The sequence below is a fragment of the Rhamphochromis sp. 'chilingali' genome (assembly GCF_963969265.1).
Source record: "Rhamphochromis sp. 'chilingali' genome assembly, chromosome: 4".
Classification (NCBI taxonomy): domain Eukaryota; kingdom Metazoa; phylum Chordata; class Actinopteri; order Cichliformes; family Cichlidae; genus Rhamphochromis; species Rhamphochromis sp. 'chilingali'.
This window is the reverse complement of record NC_137948.1, coordinates 31,489,609-31,516,885: the sequence shown is the minus strand read 5'-3', so window position 1 is coordinate 31,516,885 and position 27,277 is coordinate 31,489,609. Positions and strand designations below refer to the sequence as shown.

The following is a 27,277-nucleotide window of genomic DNA, read 5'->3' as shown; positions in this document are numbered from 1 at the left end:
CTTGCCCGTAATATAACTGAATTGATCCCATAAAAACAAGTCCGAAAAAGGAAGTGAGAGCAATATTGCAGATCACATGATTAGGTAAGATAGCTACTCTGGGAGCAAGAAGTCATCCTGCCCCTTTACAGGAATCCGCTTGATAGATGTAACTTTAAAACTGAACAGCTCGAGTCGAGAGATGACAGCTTGAACAAAATGCACATAGTGAAAAAGATAAACCTGATAATACTTAATAATGCTGTTTTTATTGTTATTAAATTGTGCATATGGATCAATAACAGGGCTCAGCTGATCTGTCTGTGCAACAACTGAGCTCAGCATTTGGGTCACATGTTTCTTCATGTTACACCTAAACAGAAAAGAAGGTGGACCTACATTATTATTCTTTTCATAGATTTTTTCCTCCAACCATCTTGTTCTGATGAGGCTATTTAGCAAATGCTGTTGTGTGTGGGAGAAGGAAGACAGAGCCTGCATCACGTCCCCCTGAGAGTGCACTGAGCCAAAACGGTAGAGGAGAAAGCCAGCCGAGCTCAAGAACGAGGTAACCTACTCCACTTTCTCTCTTCTGCAGACCAAATCTCAACTCTTGAACGCTATAATGGGTGCAAAACTTACGTGTTTGAATACACGCAAAAGCAGACGAACGATCATCCTTTATCTTTCACTGCAGGGTCTCTGCGTGTTGCCATGGCAACAAGTAATGCAGGAGCGAGGCTTTAGGAAGATGACTGTTGAAAGATGGAACACACATTGCTGAATAATCCCAGCAAACCTTGTAATAACCAAAACAGAACCGCCCTGTGTAACTACAAACACAGTTTCTGACACACTCACATGAGGACTGTGGAAATTAAAAGCCTGAGTGCTTATTAAATGGATTGGAGCGTCCACTGTGCTCAAGGTAATATGATAACCTCCCATGCCTTTTTCAGTCTGTGTGCATAAAGTCTTTAAGAGAAAGCACATGTCGGGTTTGAGCCAAATCCTCCTGCCAGAAAAAAGCTCACATGGCACTGGAGCGGAGGGACAGAGCAATGAACAGAAGTGAAGACAAAGCAGGAATGAGGTTTTCTTTCTCCTGGGCAATAAACATGATAAAGAAACTCCTCAAAGTGAAATGGGACAGCGTTTTACCATCCTGAGAAAACTGTAAGAACAGTTGTTTTTTTATTTTATTTTTATATATATATATATATATATATTCTTTTTTTAGGATAAATTATGTAATGTGTCTATAGTCATACCAGTGGGAGAACTCTTGAGTAACATGCTAATACTAGAATGTACCACACTCACAATGACAGTGTTCTCATACACTATGTCTAGCAGCAGTGTCCCTTTATGCAAACTCATAAAAGGACGTTAAATCTTTTATGATTCTTGAAGTAAAAAACCATAACCATAATAAAATACACACTCACTCATGTTCATGTCTTAATGAGGACATCTAAGTGACATAATGCCTTCCCCAGCCTCTTACCCTAACCATCAAAAATGAATGCCTAACCCTAACCCTTAGCCTAAATCTAACTATAACCTAATTGTAACCCTGACACTAAAACCACAGTTTGAGCCTCAAACATGCCTTCAAACTCGTGGGGAGAGGTGACTGTTGGTCCCCACATGTACAGTAGCATTGCAATTTTCTGTCCTCACAAGGATGTCTAAACATGTACACATATATCAGAGAACTGCAGCAGATGCTAGTGTTTTGAAGAAGCCCACAGTTGACACACTTCAGAATCATCTAAACTGCATGAAAACGTTTTCTTTTAATGTGCCTCTCTGACTGAGACAGGACAGACTTTGTTTAAGGGTAAGCTACTGTAAGATATGAAGCCGATTTCATTATTTATACCCATGATTCCTGTGTAACATATCGATGACTCTTTGCTGTTACTTCTGCACAGATCACATACTTGCAACAGCAGCAACTTCCCAGTTTTTAATTGCAACTCCAACTGTCTCAATGCTTTTTTAATGTGTCTACTGCTGCCATCTAGTGTACATCATTTAAAAATGCTTTAAACCTGATTTTCACTTTATCACCAAAGTATATGGGCACTTCTGTTATTCCTAGCTTAAACTATATCCTTAATTAATATTATTAATTAAGATAAATGATTATTATAACTGTGCATTAAGGCAAATATTGCCCTGGCAACATTTATATTTATATTTATATTTTAGGTGAGTATGTGGAGCAGTATTCTGGTGCATTGTCTCACAATCCAAAGGTCCTGGGTTCATATCCATCACCTGGCTGCAGCCTTTCTGTGAGGAATTATGTTAATTGGTGATTTAAAATTTCCCATAGGTGTGAATGGTTGTGTGTTTCTATGTCTTAGCCCTATGACAGACTGGTGACCTGTTCAGAGTCTACCCAGTGTCTCAGCCCACGGCAGCTGGGATAGGCTCCAGCTCCTTCCCACAGCCCTGACTTAAATAAGCAGAAGAAAATGGATAGACAGAAGGGTAATAAGTGTTTCCAGCTTTCTGGAATATGTTTCAGTGAAGCCATTGCTGATTTCAATCTGAAAATGTTTTAATGCACAAAAGCCAAGTGTGTAAAAGAAATTTCACACTACTTTTTTTTGTTGTTCTAAATTGTTGTATTACCGGTAATTTGTGTTTCACACCTCGCAGCTACCATATGGATTTACCCAGATTCTGGAATGACCCAAAGCACTTAGAACCCCCCCTTAAAGCTGCAACCACTTATACGAGAGTTCCAGCAGGCCTCAGGTCAGTTTCAAGGTTGGCTTGTTCTGTTTTTACAGTTTGTTCCCATCTTATTTGCTCCTTTATATTACTGCATACACTTCTTCAAGGGTACAGATAAGAGAAGCAAATGCACTCACCCAAATACACGCGCACAATGACAAGCTATCACAGTACCTATTTACCAAGTGATAGCCACGTCCCGCCAGACAGAGTTGGTCAGCGAGACACAGAGAATTTAGTTCTGTACTTCGTGCAGGGGCGTAATTTCCAGGGGGAGTTAGGGGGGTTATGACCCCCCAATAAAATTATGAATTATCTTGCATAAATAGGCTGTTGATTTTCTTTACTCATTTCAGTTATTACCAGCAGAATAGTTGCATGTTTAATCATCTGTGAATTTACCCAGATTTTTTTATTTATTTAGACAGAGATCTTGACCCCCCAATGTTCAGCAATGTTCAGCAATGTTACGCCCATGACTTCGTGACAGTAATTACACGCTTCATAAGAAAAATTTAGCGAGTACAGTTTTCTAAACCCCATTACTTGCATCACATAAATTCTACTCATGCCAGCCACCTACTGTGCGGTCAATGTGTTCGCATCATCACACCACTGACAGCTTCTTCAGGGTGGTGCTGGTAGGTCCGCACAGCCAGTTACCACTGGGCAGCCTGATGCTTTCCAAATTTCTTTTGGAAGGCCAGCAGCGCTTTTAATTACAGGTAGTGCGCTTTAATCATCAGATTATAGAGCATGTGTATTTGCATCAAACAATGGGTCTTTGTGGCAGGACTGTCATTAAAAAGAAACCTTCCACACATGGTGTAAACATAACTGCACGTGACAGGACCTTGTTTGCGAGCATGAATGACTTTTTTTTTTTTTTTTTTATTACCACCAGACTTCAGGTTGTGACCACAATAACAAATTCAGGTGTGGGTGGAAATGTTGAGTCAAAGGAATGAGAGAAATGAGCCAATAATTCAAAAGCAAAGGTGTAATCACAGAGCAGAAGACGGTGCACACATTTAGTTGGGAAGGGGAAGATTTACTGGTGACAGACTCACTGTGGTTAAGTCTCAAGTTTGACCACTGAACCTGAAATGGGACTTACATGCTTCTTTTAGATAGGAAAATCAAAATAACTTCTTCGCAGTTCAGAATCATGATTTATTTTATACTGGGCCTTGTAGCAGTCCCTTAATTCATCCTCTGTCAAGTAACAAGTTGCAGCTCCCTCCTAGCTGTTTTTTTTAGCCAGCTTTCTTCTGATTGGCCACCCTTTGCAAACACAGGGTTTGATCAGCAGGTGGGGGTTCTTGCTCACCGCCAGAGCTGTATTTCTGCTGGTGGGAAGTAGAGTGCTGCAAGAATTAAATTTTACGATGAGGATTCAGAAAGGTATAGCATCCCCATTGTTCCATTAATAAAAAAAAAAAAAAAAAAAAGGGGGGGGGGGGGATTAGGATCATTGCAGTAAATAAGCAAACGCAATGGTGGGATGTAAAAGGGCTAACCATGGGTTGTAAATTAACTACAAAGCTTCGACAGAAGCTTGTTATTGTATGCACACTGTTGTGAACTGTGGAAATGATTTATGATATCCGGGTTCCTGTGAAATACACTGGCATTGAGTTCCATGACTCACAAACGCTGCAAACAAACGCACGTGTTCGACTCTTTCACACATGTTGACATAAGCGCTGAAAAGACATTAAATCCATAAATCATTTATGTTTCCATGCTGCCAAATCGGGTGTGCTCCGTGGCTTTCAGAGTCTGAACTTGAGCGATTTTGAGCGGAGAACGACCGGGTGGGGTCGTATCGGTGGAGCAGCCTATAAATAGCCTGGCTGCATGGAGCTGCATAAAGCTGCACGTGCGCCGGGATCGTCGGGATGTCTCCGTCAGGGCGTCCCAACACGGTCCGGCTTGTATTCCTGGGAGCAGCGGGGGTTGGCAAGACCGCGCTCATCCACCGATTCCTCCACGACGGATTCGAGCACAAGTACACGCGCACTGTCGAGGAGCTTCACGTGCTCGAGTATGACACCGCGGGCTCTGAGGAGAAGATGCGGCTGGAGATACTGGACACGAGCGGCAGCTACTCGTTCCCGGCTATGAGGGAGCTCTGCATCCGACACAGCGACGCCTTCGCCCTGGTGTACGCGGCAGACGAGCCCGACTCCTTCGAGGAGGTGCGTCGACTGCGCGCCGTGATTCTGGAGCTGCGCGGCGGCGGCAGGAGCGTGCCCATCACCGTGGTCCGCAGCAAAGCGGATCTGACCGAGAGCGAAGGTCGAGCGCCGGTTGCCTGTGACGCCATGGCCACGGTGGAGGCTGAGTGGGGCGCAGACTTCGTGGAGGCGTCCGCGAGCACGGGCAGAAACGCGGTCGGGGTGTTCAGCTCGCTGCTGCAACAGGTGAACCTGCCGCCACGACTGAGCCCCGCGGCGTGGACACGCAGAGACACCGTGCCTAGGCCCCGAGCTAGGAAGAGACCCTCGCCGAAGAAGCACAACAGCTGTGTTCTGTCGTAGAAACCGCTGCAGCTGGACTGCGCCTGCTCAGTTTCGAGCCCGTTCTCACTCTAAAATGTTACGCTTTGGAGCGTGTTGCAGTTTAACACCTGTTCACGGGTGACGGCTCCTCGGGTCACTTTAATGTGTCTGAAAGCCAGCGGGGCCTGTAATGCTCATAGTTTAAGGGGAGCAAACGGGATGATGCACTTTATTTGAGTCCTGTTTTGTGTGTACATTTTTATATGGTGTCAGTAAAATAACTTTGTTGTAAAATGTGTCCGGTGCTTCATTTGTAAACCTTCCACTGGTCTTGGCACATCTCAAACGAGTCTGTCTATGCGTGGATCATAGAGTTAAACACCAATGTGAACAAGTGTCTGATGGGCCCTAGAGCTTTTTTCTTTCTTCAATAATCAGAAATCTCATAATGTGATGGTTAAAGTAACCATCAAAGCACACACACCTGTTCTTTTTCTCCTCTCATTCCCTTTGTCTGTTTGGTGGTCTCCTCTTTTTCCTCCTTTCAGCACCTCTCTTGCCAGTAGACTGCTACAGTCCCGCTCCCGGATGAGTGTTGAAACAATAGAGTACACTGAAAAAAAGGGATTGGCCAGCTCCTGGATTTACATAAGCATCTTGCGTGTATTTAACACAAGTGCCTCATGCTTTAAAGTTAACTTTAACTGCATAGTGTAGAAACTACATGATATGCAGAGAGGCTAGATTAAATTGTTCATATCATGTTCAAGTGAAGTAAGTCAATAATATATCAATGTTAAATCCCGCGACACTGCACGGGTTTCAGACTCGCGCTCTTTAGATCGTGGTTTCAGGAAGGCATCCATCTCAGTCAAGTCGAGCAGCCACCTCTACTGTTTTTTAGTATACCAAAAAAAATAGCTCCTTTCTTTGCTTGAAGTTGTGTCGTGACGTTTTAGACACACACACAGACACTTATATGAAGTAGAACAAAGGGGCTAAGCAAACACGCTGGTCTCATCATCTGTCCTCTCTTCATCCACTTGTTCTCCTCTTATTTTCCTCTCTTTATCACCATGTCAGTTGTAAAATCTGTTGCTAAGCAGATATTAATCGTGTCTGCCACAAAAGCATTAATATGAATGAGGAGCAGAGGCTCATGCAGCACACAAGGGCTAAAGAACAGAGGCTCCTGACAAGGATGAATCTGCATCATTACACATCAAAAATGTCACACTGTTGGATTAAAAGCTTTTGTTTATCTTTTACCAAGAAGAGTGAACAACATGAAAATTAAAGTTTGAATTACTTTATTTGTCAGCTGCACGTGGCAAGAATAAAAGAACACCTGTGCTCTTGGACAGGCTTCTCAGTCATTTAGATAAGGAACAGATCAATAAAAAAGAAAACCAATATACACATCTTATGAAACAAGATGATAAAAATACAGAATAAATAAAAGCACAATGATTCAAAATACATATAAACAGATGGGTGACAATGATGTGATTAAGAGAAATCTCTGAAACATGCCATGTGTGTTTGTCTTGGATGAAGATGAATCCCATTATTTTCATTCTTGAGAAACAACTGAGTGCACTATGGACGGAGGCTGTGATGCTAGAAGAGACTATTTCCATCACAACAGAAATGTTTCATCAGGCCTGAGATGAACACTCATGACAGCTTAGCATAGATTTACAGTAACCACACACACACACACACACACACACACACACACACACACACACACACACACACACACACACACACACACACACACACACACACACAGCATAAATGATCCACCAGTGCACCTCAGGGGTGGAGGGTTCAGAGAATATTACAGCACTATATATAAAGTGTATCAGCTTTCGTAGCAATTAAGGTTTTTGTAAAGCCAACATACAGTTTTTCTTATTTTTATTTATTGAGTGTGATAATAATTGTCATTTACCAGAACTAGCATTAGTGGCAATTGTAGAAGCAGCAGGCTAGAAGTAAAAGGCATTAAAGGCAATGACGCAGAGCAAGGCTGTAGCCATGGAGTCAAGACTGGGGTGAAGCAAAGGCCTGGGTGGTTGGTTTATCATGACTTTCAAGGTGGACCATGTTTGCCACAAATTTTGTTTCCACTCCACGCAATTCTTAATCATTCTTCTTTCCATAGTTACACTTCCAGTGAAAAATTATTTACATAACCTTTTTCATGAATGCTCCGCCTGAAGTTAAGTCTAGTTGGTGTTGCAATGACAATCCCATCAATTATTGTGTGGAACTATAATATATCCTGAATGTACACAAAAGTTTTTAATGAAACTAATGAAACACAGACATTGCACTGACTAACACTCGATCATACTTGATCCAGAAAAGGTTTTAATGGAAATATGGTGACACTTTTTGAACAGTCCATTCAAAGAAATTCAGTCCTTTGGTTCACTGTATAACTACAGCCTTCAACAACAGCAATTTGTTATGGTAGTGATATCAACATATGTTAATATTGGGACCCTATGAAGTTATAGCTTTATATTGCATTCGGGAAGTTATAGGAGTGACAGTGCCCCCTACTGGCTAAAAACAGTAATAACAATAGGTTGTGTGTTTTACATGAATGTACAGTCTACATGTTGTAGCTGGTTATGCTTTAGAGTTAATTAAACTGGACAACCTCACGACTGATAATTACGAAAAGTAGTATTACACGAGTAATAACGAAACAATACTTATCGAAAACTAGTGATGTCAGCTTATAAATAAGCAAAGGTTATTGCAGTGAGTAGTCTCATATAAATTAGCCTATAGACTGCTGCCTCGACTAAACTAAATCGGTTACAACAATCCACGATGACGACTATTTATTCCGGGCTTTTAGTTAAAAAAAGAAGAAGAAAAAGAAAAAAAATCAAATGACCATTAAATCCACGTTATCTACTTGGGTAAAAAAAAAAAAAGAAGAAAGGGAAAAAAACGGATGTATGTCACGATTAAAGCCCACCCCGACTACATTTCCCATCAGTACTCGCTTAGAGAAAACAAGGAGAAACCAACAACAGGGATTCAGCCAATAACACTGCGGAATGTGACATACTCGTTTAGTGATTGGCTATTTTTGCCTGAATCTCCCACGATGCTTTGCTGCAATACCTTAGAATTCAAATCGAGCGGACCAATCAGAGAGCACCGTAACGACCGAGGCAGCATTTTAAACTTGTAGCAGAAACTGTTGTCAAAAGGCAGGACGGGTTAACGCTGCAGCCATCGACGGACAACTCTGGCGATTACTTTATTCAATATTTTCGTTTTTAAAAAATAATTATAGTCTAGTTGCACCGTGTTTTAATTGTCAAGGAAATGTTTAAGTAACAACCGCGTCTAAAGCGTATTATAGCTAGTTTTGATTTAAATTCAGAAGTGCAGGGAGCACGCTAGCTTCCAAGGCCAAACTAACGTCGGTTAAGGTAGGGTTAACAATACTCTCTTCCTTGGGGTTTATCATTAATAACTCTATTGCAAAGGGGCTTTAAAACGTTTCTTTTTACTCCCGGCTAAGAGCACTTTAATCCAAAATGAGCGCTGGTGTTGCAAAGCCGGCGAACCCGATGCCGCACGTCGACCCAAAATCAGCCACTCTAAAAGAAATCCCAGATGTTCTGGTCGACCCACGCACCATGAGACGATACACTAGGGGGAGATTCCTCGGAAAAGGTGGTTTTGCAAAATGCTACGAAATCACAGACGTGGAGACAAAGCAGGTTTTCGCCGGAAAGATCGTGCCCAAATCGCTGATCCTGAAGCAGCACCAGAGGGAGAAGATGACTTCGGAAATCTCCATTCACCAAAGCCTCAACCACCCCAACGTCGTGGGCTTCCACGGGTTCTTCGAGGACGATGATTTTGTGTTTGTCGTCCTGGAAATCTGCAGGAGAAGGGTGAGTGCAGAGAAAGTGTCCTTTCTGTTAACTGCGGACGGCCAACGGTTACCCTGGCGGTCTCTTCCCGTCACAGTGCAGGAAGCTTGGCCTGTTTAAAACCACAGGAGCTCTGAACATAATTCAAATGAGCCACTATTCCTAAACTCAGTATTTTGATGGCATTAGTACTTTTTAAAATCCTTTCTTTCTACACTACATGGTAACCATCCGATATACTTGATATTTGTTGCTGCTTTACTGTCTCAGTGCCCCAGTTTAAAATAATTTTCTTCTCCAATTCAGTCCCTGCTGGAGCTGCACAAGCGTCGTAAGGCTGTCACAGAGCCCGAGGCCCGATACTACATGACTCAGCTGCTCAAGGGTATCCAGTACCTGCACAACAACAAAGTGATCCACAGAGACCTGAAACTGGGCAACATCTTCCTCAACGACGACATGGATGTCAAGATAGGTAATTTGCTCAACTCAGCATGATGGCAGGGACTCTAAATGTCAACTGGGTATATCAGCAACCTGCTGGTTTTAGAAGAAAAGGATGAGGCACACCCAGGTCCTTGCGTCAGTAATTTCTCATACTTCAAGAATGAACTTTTGCACACAAGTGTGCCTCTTTACATTTATGTCCCCCTTTTTTTTCTTTTAAAACAGGGGATTTTGGCCTTGCCACAAAGATTGAGTTTGATGGTGAGCGGAAGAAGACCTTGTGTGGAACACCTAACTACATAGCTCCTGAAGTGCTCTGCAAGAAAGGCCACAGCTACGAAGTGGATGTCTGGTCACTTGGGTGTATATTGTAAGTCTGAATACACAAGCACACCTGGAAACGGAGGTGTTACGGCCACTGAGTCATTCACACCTTGTAGTGTCCATTCTGATGCCAATGCCAAGCTTTGCACATCTGCTTGTTTAATATAGGTTTTTTGTCTTTTTACAAAATGCAGCCTTATGAGTCCTAATGGTTTTATATTTTCCCAAGACATACTTCTAATGATGTATTAGAAAGTTAAAAGTTGTTTAAAAAACAAAAATCTGCACAGTCACTTTTACCTCCTCCTTGTCTGAATTCTTAGGTACACTTTGTTGGTGGGCAAGCCTCCATTTGAGACCTCCTGTCTGAAGGAGACCTACAACCGCATCAAGAAAAACAACTACACAATCCCCTGGGTGAGGCGGTTTAACACGATGCTTTTTTTTTTTTTTTTTTTTTTTTTTTTAAAGAAAAAAAATTGTATACAAAGATGCTTTTTCGTTTAAGTCGTATCAACTTAAAGGCAATTGTCTTCGTGCAGCATATCAACCCAGCAGCGACCACCCTCATCAAAAGGATGCTGCATGCCGATCCCACCCAGAGACCCACCATTGCTGAGCTGCAAGCGGACGAGTTCTTCACGTCCGGCTACATCCCCTTGCGCCTGCCCACGACTTGTCTCACAGTGCCCCCGCGATTCTCTATTGCCCCTTCCACAGCCACCGAGCTCAGCCAGAGACGCCCGTTGACAGCTATAAATAACAAAGGTAATCCTCCCAGCAGGAAGAGAGTTGAAAGAAGCCCCAACTCTTCAGACGCTTAAAGCAAGGCTGAAATATTGGAGATGAATTATTTTAGTTTTTGCAGGAATGTTAATGATACGGGTTTGTGTTTCCAGTAGGGACAGAGAAGGTGGAGATGAAGGACGAGCCTGCACCACGGTGAGATGTTTGTCCCACTGAATTTGAAATAATGGAAATATTTATAAAGTACAGGTTTGCTTTTTGTGACACATTTATGTATTTGGATGTTTTGACTGGTGTAATCTGTGTGTAGGGAGGTTGACCCGTCGGAGAACCACCTCAAAGACATGCTGCAGCAGCTCAACAGCATCATTGCTGCCAAGCCTTCTGAGAAGGCATTCGTCCGCCAAGGTGAGTGCTGTCTTTTTATGACTGTGCTGCATATTTCATTAAGCTGGATAATCTGCGTGTCAGTGCTTCATACAGAGATGTAAATTCTTTTAATAAGCAGAGGAGGCAGAGGATCCTGCATGCATCCCCATCTTCTGGATCAGCAAATGGGTGGACTACTCTGATAAATATGGACTGGGTAAGTATTACACTTAGACTCCACATCCATCCATCTGCACTTGAACACCTAGTTCAGAACAAAACCCCAAAACAAAGGAAACACAACTGTGATATTGGCTCATTTATGAAGTTGTCTAATACTAATAGTGTAATATTGAACCCTAAAGAGAATTTATACTTTCACTGTGAAAATTGGTAGTCATTGGCCTCCATCGGTGGGCTGGGGCGAGCATATAGATATAGAGAGATATAGATTTCCTTTATTTTGGAGTCAAAAGTGATCAGATGGTATAAGACGGGTGGAGCTAGTGTGATGCCAAAGCTGCAGGTTTTCACATGGATTTATTTGACTGCCATGCGACTGGATTTCTTTTTGCAACCTTGGACTTTCGCCCCCTGGTGGTCATTAAATAGAAGACATGTTTAAGGGACTTGTGGTTAAACTTCACTTTTGAACCCCAGAATCTATGTCCCAGTTTTTATACTCTTTATGCATCGGTTAATATCTATTGCAAACAATTGCAGGAATTACGCTCACTGTAATTCGGAGCACAGATGACGTGTTTGCTAGTTCAAAAGAAACCACAGAGCAAGCGTTGTTGTAAGGAATTGGCCTTGGATTGACTGAGGTGTTGCTTAACTAACAAGTAGGGTGCCTCGTCTTACACTTTGGTCTAAATGCAGGTTATTTGGTTATTTTAAGTATTGAGCGTTGTGCTAAGTACATTTTGTGTTTATGAATATTTCAAACAAGAGTTTCTCATCTTCATTTCAGGATATCAGCTGTGTGACAACAGCGTTGGCGTTCTGTTTAACGACTACACCCGTCTGATCATGTACGCTGACGGAGACAGCCTGCAGTACATCGACAAGACTGCAACTGAATCCTACATGAGCGTGCGCTCTTTCCCTTCCACTCTCAACAAGAAGGTAAGAAGTTAGACCTTTTGTTTTGTGTATGAGACGAGGTTTTAAATGGTCTCCGCCCTCGTTTTCATACTCAACTCAGTGTTTCTCTCTTCTTTGTAGATAACATTGCTGAAATACTTCCGCAATTACATGAGCGAGCACCTGCTGAAGGCTGGCGCAAACATAGCACGTCGGGAAGGAGATGAGCTGGCACGACTGCCGTACCTTTCCCTCTGGTTCAGAACCAAAAGCGCCATTGTGCTGCACCTCACTAACGGCACGGTTCAGATCAATTTCTTCCAGGTAGGACGCCACACCACCTTCCTACGGTCCTTAACTGGTTTACCTGTCTTGTGATGGCATATACAGATCCTTTATTCATGCTTTTGTTACTTTGTCTCTGGCAGGACCACACCAAGCTGATCCTGTGTCCGCTGATGGCTGCAGTGACCTACATAGATGAGAAACGAGACTTCCGCACCTACAAGCTGTCTCTTCTGGAGGAGTTCGGTTGCAGTAAGGAGCTGGCGAGCCGCATTCGTTACGCCAAGCTCATGGTGGAGAAACTGTTGGACAGCAAGCCAACTCCCGCCGCACATTAGTCCCCAAGTGTCTTTAATCACCGGCTGCTTCTCCGTGAGTTCAGGACGGGCTCGAACTTTCAGTCTTCATCTGTTTTATGGGTCATGTTGTAATCCTTTTTTATTGCCAACACTTTCACACCTACTGTGACAATTCATCTTATATATGTTGTACATGGAAAATTCCCATCTTTCAGCCGCTGTTTTCTCTTTTAAAAAATTGTCTTCCTGTTTATAGAAACTCTCTTGTTCTTGTAACTTTCTCGATGAAGCTTGCGTTCCCGCTGACAGCACAGACTGTGTGTGTGTGTTCAGATGAGTCTAGACGGGAAAACGTGAATGTTCCCTTGGTTTACATTGAACTTAAAGTTGGAACGGTCCTCCGAGGTTTCCTCTGCATCTTTTGTTTGTACATAAAGTCCTGCTTTTCAAACTCGATGCTGAGTGGACAGACTGTGAAGTGGGAGGTTGAGACTCGGGCCAGCTGTGTGGGTGGACGAAAGCTTCTCTGGTCTGCTTCTCTAGTTTGTTTTTTCTGTGTCGTGTGTAGAGAAATGGACCATGTTAATACGTCTGCATCATGTACATTCTTTCTCTGTTAGTTTTACTTTTTATAATTCTATTTTTAGATGGCATTTTCAACAAGTTGTACAAACATGTACATACTGATGAATATGAAGACATGTTGTAAAGATGGATTAATTTTACCTGTGTTTAAATAAAGATTCTCTTGTACAAGGCACTTCATGTCTTCAGGGGGGGTAGTGTACAATCTGGATATTTGTCAGCAACAAAGATTAGTATTACAAGTCAGGGTGGTTAACTGGGGGAAAAACAAATAAATACCACACCAGCTGAGAACTGGCTGAACTTCTACTCATGGTATGACTGAAATCGTGGACGGATATCCTGTTTTCATGCACCCAGCACAGGATTCACCCCTTCTCAGGTCACATGTTGAGGTAAGCTACTTTCTCTTTTTCCCCCTTTAATATAAATGCAGGTGTCCTCTGATATTACACACTTAAACACTCTTGAATTTCATTTTCTGACTTGGTGAGATGCTTTAAATCATTGATGTAGAACCCATTTTGATCTCATCTGCATCAGACCAGTGAAACTGTCCTTTCTGTCAATGTACTGAACTTTAACTACACATTAATCCTAGAGATGCCTTAATGCTGAAGTATTATTTTAACAGATTGTCTTTTTCTACATTATAATGAAGTGCTGCTGCAGTATTTGAAATAAATCTGTCAGGATGAGACTTAAACTGAAGTAAATGTGTAAAATTACAGAAATCTGGAACTTAATTACTGTGGTTTGGTATGAATGGCTATGGGGGAAATCTTGATCAGTAGAAAAAGCTAAAAAAAAAATCTATGGAAGTGCAATTAAAAGTCCAAAATTTCTGTTGCCCTTCACATTGTCCAAAGCCATCCAGTGGATTGGAGTCTGTACTGGGCCCATTCTGGCCCCTGTTTGAGACCCCTGGTTTGAACCATAAAAAGGATCATGTGATCATCCACTTCACTTGTCTCTTTCAGGCCTTTGGTGTTGCTTAGCTGGCCAGTGCATCCTACCCCATGTGACTTCGATATCGCTTATTATTTAATTGTGCAATTATTACTGTCTGTGGAAATGGAGCATCTGAAAATATTGTCAGTAATTCCTAAACATCAGTAACTTCAGTCACATCTTGATTGCTTCAACATACCGTGGCGGTGTATGGAACAAAAGTACTGTATTAAATATATATACTCTTCTGCTTATCAGGGTCACAGGGCTACACATAGAGACAAACAACCATTCACACTCAGATTCACACCTATGGGCAATTTATGAGCAATTAATGGCCACGTGGTAGGGTCGAACTCATTAATAACTGAACCCCACTGTTGCCTGCTGGTCACCAACGACCTGACTGGGAACTCACCTATTTTTATGACTGTGGCTCGTAAAGATTTGCTTAAAGAAAAAAATGTGACCATGGTCCAGTAAACTATTAATGATGATTAATGGAAAACAATCTACAGGGGAAATGAAAAACTGAATATTTCATTAGGGGAGAACTATTGAATAGTAACTACAGAGACAGTTAAATAATATTTATAAGGAGAAACATTGTGGTGGCATTATTACATAAAGGGAAATAAACAATCACCTCCCCCTTTGTTAGGTACATCTGTTTTACTTCTTGGTAATGCAAACATCTATTCAGCCAATCACCAGCAGCAAACCTCTTCATTTAGGCATAAACCTGAGCATCAGCATAGGGAAGAAAGGTAATTTAAGTGACTTTGAATGTTCCATGGTTGTTGGTGACAGACAGACGGCTCGGGGTATTTCAGAAACTGCTGATCTGCTGGGATTTTGCCACACAGTCATCGCTAAGGTGTTACAAACAAAAATATGCAGAAGAGCATCTCTGAAAGCACAACACATTGAATCTTGGACTGCAGCAGCAGAAGACTACACCACATGTGCCACTCCTGTCAGCTAAGAACCAATACATTTGGACAACAGATGGGAAAAATGTTTCATGGCTGATGAGTCTCGATTTCTGCTGCAACATTTAGAAGGCAAATTGTTGCTGTGCACGTTCATCCATCATGAGTACAGTGTACCCATCTTCTGATGGCTGCTTCCAGTGGGATAATGCACCATGTCACAAAGTTCAAATCTTCTCTGGCTGCTTTTTTGAAGATGACAATGAGTTTACTGCACTCATTTCCACAGTCACCAGATCTATAAATAGAGCACTTTTGGGATGTGGTGAAATTCACATCATGGACAAATCTACACTATCTGTGTGATGCTATCATGGCAACATGGGCCACGATTTCCAAGGAATGTTTCCTGCACCTTTTGTAATCTTTGCTACGATTAATTAAAGCAGCACTGAAGGTGAAGGGGGAGGGGCTAAAGTGTCCGGAAAGTGTATATTTTGGGGTAAGAATTTGAAACAACCCCCCCCAAACCGGATGTATTGCATTATTTTTTAACTGTCCTGTAGCTGGTAAATAATATAATATGAAATTTAAATTATATAGCTTTTATACCTGGTAAGCTCACGGTTATTTTGGGCTTTTAATGATTTCTCTAACTTTCATTTCATAACATACATCTGTTATGACTTTTTAAAAAGTAAGAGTGCACAAGCTTGAGTTTATTTTGGATTTTTTCAAAATAAAGTCCAAAGAACTCACGGACAGCCCACGTGTTTTATGGTCAGACAAGATAAAGCTTGAACTATTTGGTCACAGTGACAAGAGTAGGAGTTTGGGGGAGTAAAACTACAGAACACTGTAGTCAGCTGTACCAACTGACAGGCACAGTGGGGGTAGCATCATGCTCTGGGACTATTTTGCTGCCGGTGCTACTGGTGCATTGAAGAAAGTGGATGAAATTATGAGGATGGAAAAATGCCTTAAAATTCTTAAGTTTCACCTCAAACTCAAAAATATTCACTGTTTTAATAATTATTTAAAAGGACACATCAAAACTGGTTTTGGATTGGATAAAGCAGGCTAACACCAAACCTCTAAAATCTTGTTCCCAAACCCCCTTTTAAATATTTGTCGACAAACATTTAAAGCCGGGTTCATGCCCGATCAACTTGTTTAAATTCACCACCAATTCTGACAAGAATTACGATTAAATATCAGGACAGAATTATGACAAAAGCTTGCTGATGATTATCAAAAAGGATCTGGTCATCTTTCTAGGGGACGTTTAACACGGACAGCCGACATTCACGTCCATGATGAGTGTAAGTAAACTTCTGGCCTTTAGTAATTTTATTACTACAGGATCCATTTCAGTAATATACTCGAGTAATCGTATTTCCAACGCTGCATACTTTTTAAAAACATGGTCTGTTGTTGAGCCACAGTTGTGGCTTAAAGTAGATAAAATGTACAGAAAATAAAGAATTCACAAATGTTTAATGTAAATCTTAAAACCAACTTTAGTAAGATTTCTTTTCTATATAACAAATACAACATACACATACATAAACAAGTCAAAAACAGCTGCAGTAATAAAACACACATTTCCAGTCTGACGTTACAGTGACCTAAAAGGAGCTCTAGGGTGTGACGTGTTAGAAAGCTTGTACAGCAGCGACTGGTTTATGGTACATGCTCAGTTTACAGTACATGAAAGCTCATGTTTTTGGATTTTTATGTTAAATTTACTCAAGCTGAAGGTAAATTCCTGAAATGCAATACAGTTTACAGCAGTAACCAAATCAAATGAAGGGAACGTGTCCGTGCCCCACCATGACGCTGAAACCCCCCAATGTCTTTATGTCAACGCAGACTGAAACAAAGATGTTTATATTTGATTAAAAAGTCGTCTAAAAGTCAGTTTTTAGCAGCAGCGCGAGTTCTGACTGTAGCAGTATAAAGTCACGTCTCCGTTGTGATGTCCAGTCACCAGCGTGTTTAATCCCCCCCATCGAGCCAGCTGCCAGCCTTCACTCTCTGGAGCCCACACCATCCTCGAAGCCCCCGGGTGCCCGAGCTCCCACACACAGGCGCAGCCGTTCTGACTCAGGCCCACCACGCCGGAGCCACTGACGTCGGCTTCACACAGCCTGTAGAGCAAAGTGACAGATGTAAATATGCCAGTGTGTTTGAAAAGTGACGCAGAAACACAAACCTCGTCTTCCATTCCTCATCTCACCTGCCAACCCAGGTTTCCGGTGGGTACAGCTGAGTAGCGGGGATGGATTTTCCACTTAGAGGGTTAATGGCGACCAAGGAGAAAAATGCAGTCTTAGGATCTTTTATTTTTCCTTCTTTTTCTTCGTCTTCTAAAGAGCTTAGAAACTGATGCTGCAGCAGGACAAACAACACTCCCTGTGCACAAACACGCAAAGGACTTATATCATGTAAAGAATGACAGCGTTACAGGGGCATGGTTTTTTTGTTTTTACTGCTTTTACTTACACAGGAGGAATATCCTCTGAGGCAGGCTGTGTGAGAAAAACCCTCTCCAAAGAGGACTCTGCACAGCAGCTGTCCAGTCTTTAGATTCCTACAACAAACAGAAACAATTTAACTGTAAGCGGGAGCAGCTTCGAGGTAAAGATGAAGCTGCTGCTGAAATCACATTTCTTTCTATCAAAAACAAAACGACAGGAGGATTACGTTTTGTTTTGTGTTATTTAAGCTGTTTTTTCTGTCTGTAGGGGGCAGCAGAAACAAACAGATGAGTCTTTAAACTTCCTCTTGTCCCATCTGTTGTCAGTTGACACACTGACTGGTCAGGTGGTCCCGATGGAGCACAAGCCTACTGATGTCATTAGCTCTGTTTGAATAACTGATTCTAACAACATCAGAAACGAATGAAGAGCCAAAGAGAAACCCGAAACAGAATTCAGCAGTCTTGATCTTTAAATTAGACTTTTTATCATCACATTTATGTTTACCAGACAAAAAGGTGTCCGCCCTCATCTGTACCAATGAGAGCATCAGGAAGTCCGTCAACTGGTGCAAGCGCTCCCACGCAAACACCTGGAGATACCAGAGTCTGAGAGCTTGGTGAGCTGAGAGAAAAAAAAAAAAGAAAAAAAGAGAAGTGAGACACGAATCGTGACAACTCTATGTAAGCTTCGGACCCCAAATGCAGATGTAGTCTGTGACATCGACACAATGAAAGGCGACAGCGGAGAGGAAAACTGTGATGTGTTACCTGTAGTCTGACAGCGTAAACACCTGCAGAGTGGAACCTGTGGCTGAGTGGGAGGTGGTCACCACTCTGGACCGGGACACACCAATCACTGCCTGAAGAATCCCCTCACAGAGCAATATTTGCATGAGGCTGGAGCATGACAGCACTCTGTGCACACAGACAACATACAAATATTTTACAAACTATACTGAACTTAATGAAAACTGCTCATTTGCACAGGCGAAGCAAAAACACACCCCGTGATTCAGCAGCTTGTAGAACCGCCTTTAGCAGGAATAACTTGAAATAATGGTTTCCTGTATGATTTTGTCAGTCTCTCACATCGTTGTGGAGGGATTTTGGTCCACTCTTTTTTACAGTGTTGCTTCAGTTCATTTAGGTCTGCAAGCACAGCTCTCTTAAGGTCCTGCCCCAGCATTTGGTTGAAGCTGAGGTCTGGACTTTGACGGCATCGTTGCACCTGAATCCTTTTCTTTTTCAGATATTGTGTTATAGATTTGCTGCTAGACTTGGAATCATTGTCCTGCTGTTAAAACCAATTTGGGACACGCTTTAGGTGTCAGACAGATTCCCTCACATTTGATTCTTAAATACTTTAATCAACTCAACGACTGCAAGGTACACTGGTCCTGTGACTGCAAAGCAAGTCAGAATCATCACCCGTGCTTTACAGCTGGTATGAGCTGTTTGTGCTGATGTGCTGTGTTTGGTTTTCTCCAAATATGTTGCTGTATTGTTGCCAAACATCTCCACTTTTGTTGAGAGCCTTTCTATTGGCAAACCTTCCAAACAAACCACTCATTTTCTGTATTTTTCTAATTGTAATGTCATGAACTGCAACATTTTAATCGAGGCCTGTAGAATTTGATTTGTCGATGATCAGTTAATCAAGTGCAGTTAATCAGTAGCACCTGGCTGGTCCTTACCCTCTTAATACCTATGGAAGCAGGAGGGGTGTACTTAGTTTTTACATGACAGTACATGGTAGAGATAATCATTTACGGTTTAGTATTCACCTCACTTCTCTGATTTCCAGCTGACCCAGAGTCACACAGATCAGCCCAGCAGCATCCGGGACATGAAACACACTGATCACTGGCTGCAAATAAACACCAATTACTGCCATGTGATTTTATGCATCTCCCAAACATTCAAACTGCAGTTTACTAATCACATTTATGTATAATTTATATTGTTTGTGCAATAACACTGAGCTACAACAAAGATGAAACTTATTCTAATACGTGGATTCTTTACGCTCATCTTTAACTATGTATTTATATTGTATAGCTAGGGCTCCTGGCAGATTACTGAAACCAGGTGTTAATCAGTGGAACAGTAAAAAAGAAAAAGTAGTTCTAGCTAATGTTCAAACCTCCACAGAGTCATTCTGATATGCAGGCCCATAAGAAACTCACCTCACTAAAGGTCCAGGTGTGTATTAATTTCCATTCAGATGCTGAAGCTTGACTCCAAAGGCACACTGCCCACTTTCCTGCTGCTGCTACACACAAAGTGTCTGAGGATCCAGGAAAACAGCAAGCATCTACCAGAATGCCTCCTGCTGCAGCCTGAACACACACAAAAAACTGTAACTCACTCAAGAACAATGTCACGGATGCTTTAGATGCACACACCCTTAAATTATATTTAAGCTAAATAATAATCTTTAACTATACAGCAACAGATAAAACAGTTTTTTTACCCTCAATGTGTGCATGTGTCTAATTACAAGTTCTTCTTTCGTTTCCTCTGTTCTCAGGTCCAACTGCCCAGCTGAGTCCTCCAGCTGATGGCCGGAGGGACTCGGGGGAGAAGTGAGTTCAACTGTGTGATGCTGATTGGCCCTAACTGGTGGCTTAGATAAATGGTGGATCTCTCCAGATGGAGAGAGAGCAGAGGGGCTAGGAGGGAGGTAAGTGATGGAGGGACAGGGAGACAGGGGTGGAGGAGAGAGAACCTGTCTGGAAGGGCTGTATGGTGGAGGCAGGTTGAGACAAGGGGCAGAGGGGGAGGAGGTCAGAGGGAGGCTGCAGGTGACAGGGTGGGGGGTGAGACCTAGGGAGGGTAGTTTTGGGCTGGTACTTAGGGTGGATGAAGGCAGGTGTGGGGTTATAAAGAGGGAGGGTGCTGAAGCCAGAGGGGAACTCAACATGAGCTGAGAGATGACACCGTGTGAAGATTTGGTCTGATTTTCAGGAAGTCTGTTTGGAGTCTTCAGAGGTTCTCCTGGAGGGTTTGTTTCATTACATGCTTGTTTATCAGCGCAGCTGCTGGAGGAGAGTTCCTCTACAGGTGACTCAAAGGAAACCAGCTCAGTGGTAACTTTATCTTCTTCACTGTGATTTATACACCTCAGATCCTCTGAAGCACGGACCACACCACAATATGTGTGTTTTTCAGGTAATTTAAGTTTTTCTGGGTGATTGATGACATCATCATTCTCTGTGCAGACTGGTCTGTCTGCAGAGTTCATGAGAGTCTGAAGTTCAATATGAGAGTTCACAATCACAGTTTCCTTACAGACATTAGCACACTTTTGCCCCACTGGCTCTGTTGGGCTAGAGTGAGTCTCTGCCAAGCTCTGCTGCTCTTCAGTGAAGGAGTGCTTCATCACTTTATCTGTAAGCCTGTGTTCTTCTGATACACTCTGGATGTGTATGGACTGGGTAGCAGCCAGCTGTTCTGCATTATGACCTGGTGAACTTGCAATTGTGGGTGTGAGGCTTAGCGGGAGAGGAAGAGGCGTCGCTGCATCAGCGCCGGTGCATCGAAAGTCAAAGCGGCGCCAGCTGCTGCGTGTGTTGTAAGATGGGGATGAGAAAGGTTCAACTGCAGATTCTCCAGTGACTTGGCGAAGCTTGAGGAGCTTCAGGGAGGCAAACTGGTCATCTGGGAGATGAAAATCTTGGTGGGTGTCCAAGTTCATCAGCGGGCCAGACAACAGAGAGGGAAGACGAAGCAGAGACGTTTGAGCCGGTGACAAGGAGGGCAAGAGGAGAGATCGCCAGCTCGATGTACCTGAAGAACACAAAGTGGAAAATAAAAGCTTCAGTCAAAAACATGCTCGTCACTGTATATAGAACTTGTTATGTATATACTGGGTGATGACCTGACTGAAGGAACAACCTGTCAGTCATCATGTCAGTAGGTCTGTTCAGGGAACTTTAAAACAGTTAAACTGACACCAGACACCAAGCCAGACTTTCAGTGCACATCTACATTCATCTCCTCACAAAATAGCCTCTGTGTCATCTTAGATGCACTTCTTGTATCAAAAGAAGAAGTGCAGTTCTCTGCATTGGCTGTGGTTTCCTTCACACAACAAAAGTTTCCAGTTTCCATTCTTATAATTAACCTAATGCCGTCATTTCTACCCCTTTAATCACCACCATATGGCAACTGTGCACTGAGGGTTAGGATTCACGCTGAAGACAGAAGGTTCTTTTTGAAGGGTTATTATGGAAAAAATTAAAAGAGTGCATGCAAAGTGTGACACACTGAATTAAAAATTGCGGCTGTATATTGCAGCAAACTGTGCATTCAAGTGGGTCTCAGCAACATGTTTGGGAATTTCTGCTGATCTCTTATTTCCCAAGGGACTGCACAGCAGATGGATGCACGCTTGATTTGGCCCAGATTTTAAACCATCTCCTCCCAGTCTTAAACCAAGAATGTTTTGCATGTAAGGCAAATGTGCTAACCACTACACTGCAGAGGCACTCATTGCTTTATACCACTACATAACTGCATCGAAACATTGTGCTGTATCAAAATGTGCAACGCAAATAATGTTTTTAACGCTGTCTCTTTGGCCACAACAGTCAAATGAATCCAAAAGTCTTTGAGATGAGTCTCTCCAATTTCTGTGATGTTTTTATAATCTGAACGCGTGGAATATGTGTCAGATAAAGCACATAGACATGAACATAACCTTAAGGAGGAAGGTTGTTTTAGAAATGGGTGTAAATAGATCTTGCGCTCACCCTTTCGTCACAATTCACTTTATAGAGTGAACATAGGTCTCAGGGTATTTTTATAATGATGCACAGACACATAGACAAAGACTGATACCAGAGCCCAACAAATATATGACCAATAATGATAGACAATTGTCATTTAAACATGCAATATATGAGCCAATATTTCTTTCTTTCAGACACATGAAAAACAGATTATTCTAACGTTTGTTGTATGTGGTTATTTACGAGTCCTTACTGAGGTAATGTAATAATGCTGTTAAAAAGTTCACTTGTTTCACTGGGACAACAAATCAGAGATTATTCATTTACTGCCGACTCTGCTCAGATTAGCTGGTTGTTGGGACCTTGGAGAGTGCCCTCCTAACAAGTTATTTCATGTCTTTCTTAAAATTTGAATTTATCAGCCATTATAAATGCAGATACAGATCTATCAGCAAATATCTGATATTACCCGAAATATACGCTGGGCTCTATTTGATTCATACTCATACAAGTCTTACTTTGGTTCATGTGTGGGGATCTGTAAGCCTTGTTGTTCCTCTTCATAAAGATTTCATAGACCTCCTCTGGATGTCCAGAGGCAGAGCTGGAAGAAGCTCTATTATCTCCAGAAGTAAGCGGAGGATCAGTGATGTGTGTGGGCACGTGCTGTGGTTCATTTGTTGCTAGGTCGGTTTCTCCTGGGATTGGGCATGGCTCTGGTCCATCAGCTTCTTGGAGAGACTGACAGGAAGAGACTGGAATGTCTGTAGGTTGGGGATCATCTGAGGTTTGCTCACCTGGTGACTGATGTGTGTTCAAACTAGAGGCTCGTCCGGTCTGAGATCTCCCTCTCCCCGTGCCTCTCTTCCTCTTCCGGCCTCGTGCTGGACGAGCAGACGTGGGAGAAAAACTAGAGTCCATCTGACAAGCTGAAATCTTACCAGAGTTCTGGCTGTGTTCAGCAGATGCACACACAGATGCAACAGCCTGTGATGGTTTGTTAGGGTCCCCAGATGCAGTTGTTAGAGAGAAGAAATCTGTCTGAGTGTGCGGCTGTGAAAGGTCGCTGCTCTGTGTGCTCCTGTTCTGTCCTTTGGCACGACCTCGACTCCTGCGATGTCGTCCCCTGCTCAGCTGGGACTCTATTACAGCCTGCATGTCAGGCTGGCTCTGTGAAAATGTCATCCGTCTTGTGGTTCGAACGTAGTATTCCACTGGGAAAAGTAGTCCCTCCACTAATGTACAGGAGTCCATAAGGCTCCCACTTTTTCCACCTCCAGTCAACTCATTCTTTTCCTCTTTTACTTCCACACTATAATCATGCCTTTTTTTACTTTCTGTTTTGTCCCCTACATTTTGTTCAGTGTCTTTACTAATGTTCTCTTCATTCCGTCCTCTACTATTTCCACCATCCTCTCCTCTCGCCCCTTCTTTTCTCGGTTTGTTTTGTGTGTCATCCTGCCCCTTGTTTTCAGTTTGTGTTGTGAGCAACAATGACTCAGGTTCTTTCTCCCCTTCACCTTTTTCCTCAGCATGTTTTTCCTTTTGTTCTTGGGATCTAGGGATGTCTTTTCCCTGAATATCCCCTGGTTCAGTATATCCATGTGTGCTCCAGTGTGTAAGCAGCAGAGAGGGAGACTCAGAATCTGTACCAGAAAAAAGCTCTTCACTTTCATTTATAGCATCTGCTTCATCTGATGTGAGTTTCTCCTCCTCTCCTGCTCTTTTGGCACTTTCCATCCCCTCACCCTGCTCCTGTCCCTTTTCATTGTTCTCTGTGCTCCTACTTTCCCAGCGTAGGCGGCTGCGTCGTGACCTGAGGCGCAGGGAAGAACCTGTTCTATAACCTGTAGGTTCAGCATGGCTGAGATCTGGCGTTTGCGGGCAAGCATCAGATGGAAGTGAGAACTTGATCACCTGGTTTCTCCTTGAGTTGTCAGATTCAGCTGGACCTGGCAAAAAATCAGATGATTTGTGAATTTCACTTTCTGCTTTTATTACAGGCCAAACACGCTGTGCCTCTGACAGTAATAACAGTGTAGTCTCATCCATATGACAAAGCAAATGTCCCATGATCAAGTGTTACCTTCAGTGTGTCTCTGGCTCTGAGTTAAGCCCTGAGCTGTGTCACCGCTGCGGTTCAGTATCAATGAAGAAGGATTGAGACGGAGATTTGATGCAGCCTCCGTGTCTCTTTGCTCCAGGTGGTTTTGTTCAGCGATCCTGCTCCTCACATGTTTCTGTACTGCCTCCAAGCGCTCGGCACGCTGTTTGCAGATGTATGCATATATATATATATATGAGACAAAAATGCTCTTTACATTTTTCTTTTTATAGCACAATGAAAGACACTCACCTGCAGTCTCTGGGCTGTCCTGAGATATTCCCTTTGTAATTCAGCCAACTTCCTACGAAGCTGAGAAAAGACAACATTAATCTCAGAGGTCATGGCAGCATTTTATGTGGCTCAGGTGTGAGGACAAATGCAGGTTACCTTCTCCTTATCATCAGAATGCAGCGTAGATCTCAGCTGCTCCTCACAGTGCAGAATATCTCCCACAGTGGTCTCCATGCTGCTCTCTGGTCACAGCAACACACGACTAAGACTTAAATGTAGCCATGACACGGCTTCTATGGCGCTAGCACAGCTGGCAGACGTAACCTTTGCCATATGGATTTCCCTAAAACTTTAGCTCACTTGACAATAACGTGATTTTTCTTTAACTGAAAAACCCACACGAAACATAAACGTTAGCAGCCAACAGCCGAAGCTTACACCGCTATTGATAAACACCGATACTTTATTAAATGTGCAACTTGCCTTTTACTGTAGTTCATGCTATTTCATAAGGTGAGCTCTTCAGTGACTACACCGGGCTACAAGTTTGTTTTGACGGTCGATTTGGCAGCTATCGATTTAGTTCTAATTTCCCGCGACTCACATCGCCAGGCACGAGCAGTCGAGCGCCGATGAGTCGATCAGCGGTAGGTAAATGAACCCAAGCGTTGCTGCCGCCCCCTCGTGTCTGGCTGCAGTGTAGGTCATAAACTAAGGAGCTTGGAAAGAAAAGCGGCTGGACTTCTTTACGTTTCTTGAAGACGTTTCACCTCCAGGAGCTTCTTCAATTCTAACACCCGATGGTGGAGAGTCCCAGATCATAAACCCCGCCGCCTGTTATCCCCAAAGATTCCTTTTAAAATTATTATTAGTCCTCATCACGCTGATTTGTCTTTAAGGGATAATCATTCTCATAAATTTTATTTTTACTATTAAAATTGGGGTGCAGCATTTTGATGACAGCTTTGATTGTCAGCTGCAGAAATAAAGTTCTTTGACGGCATTAAATAAAACCTGGCGTAAAGTCAAAGTTCTGTATTTAAATGCTGATCTGAAAACTTTAATCAGGAATTCTTTTACAGTGCATTTTGCCATACAGAATAATATTTTAAAGATATCATTTCTACAGGACTGAATAGTACATACCATCAGTATGTAAAAGTCCAGAGTCTCTGTGCATTATCTGAGGATCATGTGAAATAGGCTACTTGTAACATTACACAAAGCAAAGGTCGCTGTTACAGTGTTCAAAAAGTGCTGTTTTTGTTCAACATCAGTGGGGGATCTATGGTGGACGCCTGAAGACGATTTCCCTCTGAGGAGGCTGCTGGTGAAGATGTTTCTGACATGATTTCTACCTCACTTGTTCAACAGAACATCTGGCACAGGATAGCGGTGAAGAAAGAGAGGGAGAAAGCGGCTCTAAACCTCTGGACCCAGGAATCCAGGCCCAGCTTGGTCCTGATGATCTCCCTCATCCATTACCCCCCTCCAGGGTAATTATAGCTATTGATAACAAAGCAGATTCTGGGTCCTGCTGTAAAATGAAAATAATAAATTGTGCTTCTATGAAACCTTTGCTGTTGTGTTTATAAGTCGAACATTTTATTTAAAGTTTTCAGGCTCCAGAGCTCTCAATCTGCAATGGATATAAAACTTTAAATCTTCAGTTTGATATCATTGTCAGTCTTATGCTAAAATCTCAAAAGACAACATTACATTTCCAGATTTAATTTTGATATTATCAGCAACTCTGGGCCTCTGTGGAGACTCAAAAATATTGTCAAACATATTGACAATGAGAGCAACACAAGTGTGTAGCATCACTAACTAGCTCACAACAAGCCTACCACAGCGCCCGTGCTAACTGTTAAACTTACAAAATCACGTTTAGCTTATATCAGTAAAAATAAAATGCATCAAATTGCTGCCAAACTAATTTTTTTCAGCCTGCTGAAATTCTTTGAACGTCTTAAATTATTAGCAGTAAAAAAATTACCCAACTAGCAAGCTGCCTACAAAAAAATCCAAACGAGGCCAAAGTATTTTAACTGGGCTAAAAATGCAAATAATGTAACAAAAACTTTGAATGACTTAAATAACTTAATAAATTAATAATTAATCAATATTTTATTTATTTATTAATTAAAAATCCTTAATGATAATAGGTGACACGAGGTGATTTTATTGCATAATCTTATTAAAATAGATTACTATTACAGTTTTATTAGTGGAAAGATAGACGGGTTTTGTACAGAGCCGTGTTTTCTGAAGACTGCGAGAAGCAGCTAGCACAGTTTTGAAAGACATAATTTGCCATGTTTAATCCCAAAGATGTTTACTTTAATATACTGATGAGAAAAAGAAATCAAACAATGATGCAGTGGCTACAGATCAGGCTACAGACGTGATGGAGTTCTCTCTGAACAAATTAGAGTGTCTTGGACTGATGAGGATAAAACAATGAAGTAAAGCAATGCTATGTTGTCTTGTAAGCGTGAATCCTGCTCGTTTAGCAGTCTGCATAGGATAACATCCTTTAAAATCTGCA

At 42.3% G+C, this 27,277-nt stretch overlaps 3 protein-coding genes across 6 annotated transcripts; 2 read left to right on the top strand and 1 right to left on the bottom strand.

Moving 5' to 3' along the window:
• Positions 1-321: 321 nt before the first annotated feature.
• rasd3 (RASD family member 3) lies at positions 322-5,785 on the top strand. Of its 2 annotated transcripts, none has more exons than XM_080880558.1 (2): positions 322-547; positions 2,653-5,785. In XM_080880558.1, the coding sequence occupies exon 2, from the start codon at positions 4,632-4,634 to the stop codon at positions 5,271-5,273; it is 642 nt and encodes a 213-aa protein (XP_080736684.1). In that variant the 5' UTR covers positions 322-547; positions 2,653-4,631; the 3' UTR covers positions 5,274-5,785. The 2 variants fall into 2 exon arrangements, with proteins under 2 accessions (XP_080736684.1, XP_080736683.1); XM_080880557.1 differs by lacking the exon at positions 322-547 and adding an exon at positions 1,046-1,155.
• Positions 5,786-8,439: 2,654 nt separating this feature from the next.
• plk1 (polo-like kinase 1) lies at positions 8,440-13,465 on the top strand. 2 transcript variants are annotated; one of them, XM_080880915.1, is made up of 12 exons: positions 8,440-8,698; positions 8,791-9,169; positions 9,455-9,623; positions 9,821-9,965; positions 10,243-10,336; positions 10,462-10,687; positions 10,819-10,861; positions 10,977-11,074; positions 11,175-11,252; positions 12,009-12,163; positions 12,263-12,445; positions 12,550-13,465. In XM_080880915.1, the coding sequence occupies exons 2-12, from the start codon at positions 8,807-8,809 to the stop codon at positions 12,742-12,744; spliced, it is 1,749 nt and encodes a 582-aa protein (XP_080737041.1). In that variant the 5' UTR covers positions 8,440-8,698; positions 8,791-8,806; the 3' UTR covers positions 12,745-13,465. The 2 variants fall into 2 exon arrangements, with proteins under 2 accessions (XP_080737041.1, XP_080737040.1); XM_080880914.1 differs by having other exon boundaries at positions 8,441-9,169.
• Positions 13,466-16,681: 3,216 nt separating this feature from the next.
• palb2 (partner and localizer of BRCA2) lies at positions 16,682-25,314 on the bottom strand. Of its 2 annotated transcripts, none has more exons than XM_080879875.1 (12): positions 24,883-25,314; positions 24,745-24,804; positions 24,475-24,655; positions 22,907-24,340; positions 20,129-21,444; positions 19,842-19,994; positions 19,440-19,522; positions 18,424-18,570; positions 18,161-18,277; positions 17,679-17,766; positions 17,413-17,588; positions 16,682-17,323 (listed from the first exon to the last, which is right to left on the bottom strand). In XM_080879875.1, the coding sequence occupies exons 1-12, from the start codon at positions 24,958-24,960 to the stop codon at positions 17,098-17,100; spliced, it is 4,059 nt and encodes a 1,352-aa protein (XP_080736001.1). In that variant the 5' UTR covers positions 24,961-25,314; the 3' UTR covers positions 16,682-17,097. The 2 variants fall into 2 exon arrangements, with proteins under 2 accessions (XP_080736001.1, XP_080736002.1); XM_080879876.1 differs by having other exon boundaries at positions 23,186-24,340.
• Positions 25,315-27,277: the final 1,963 nt, after the last annotated feature.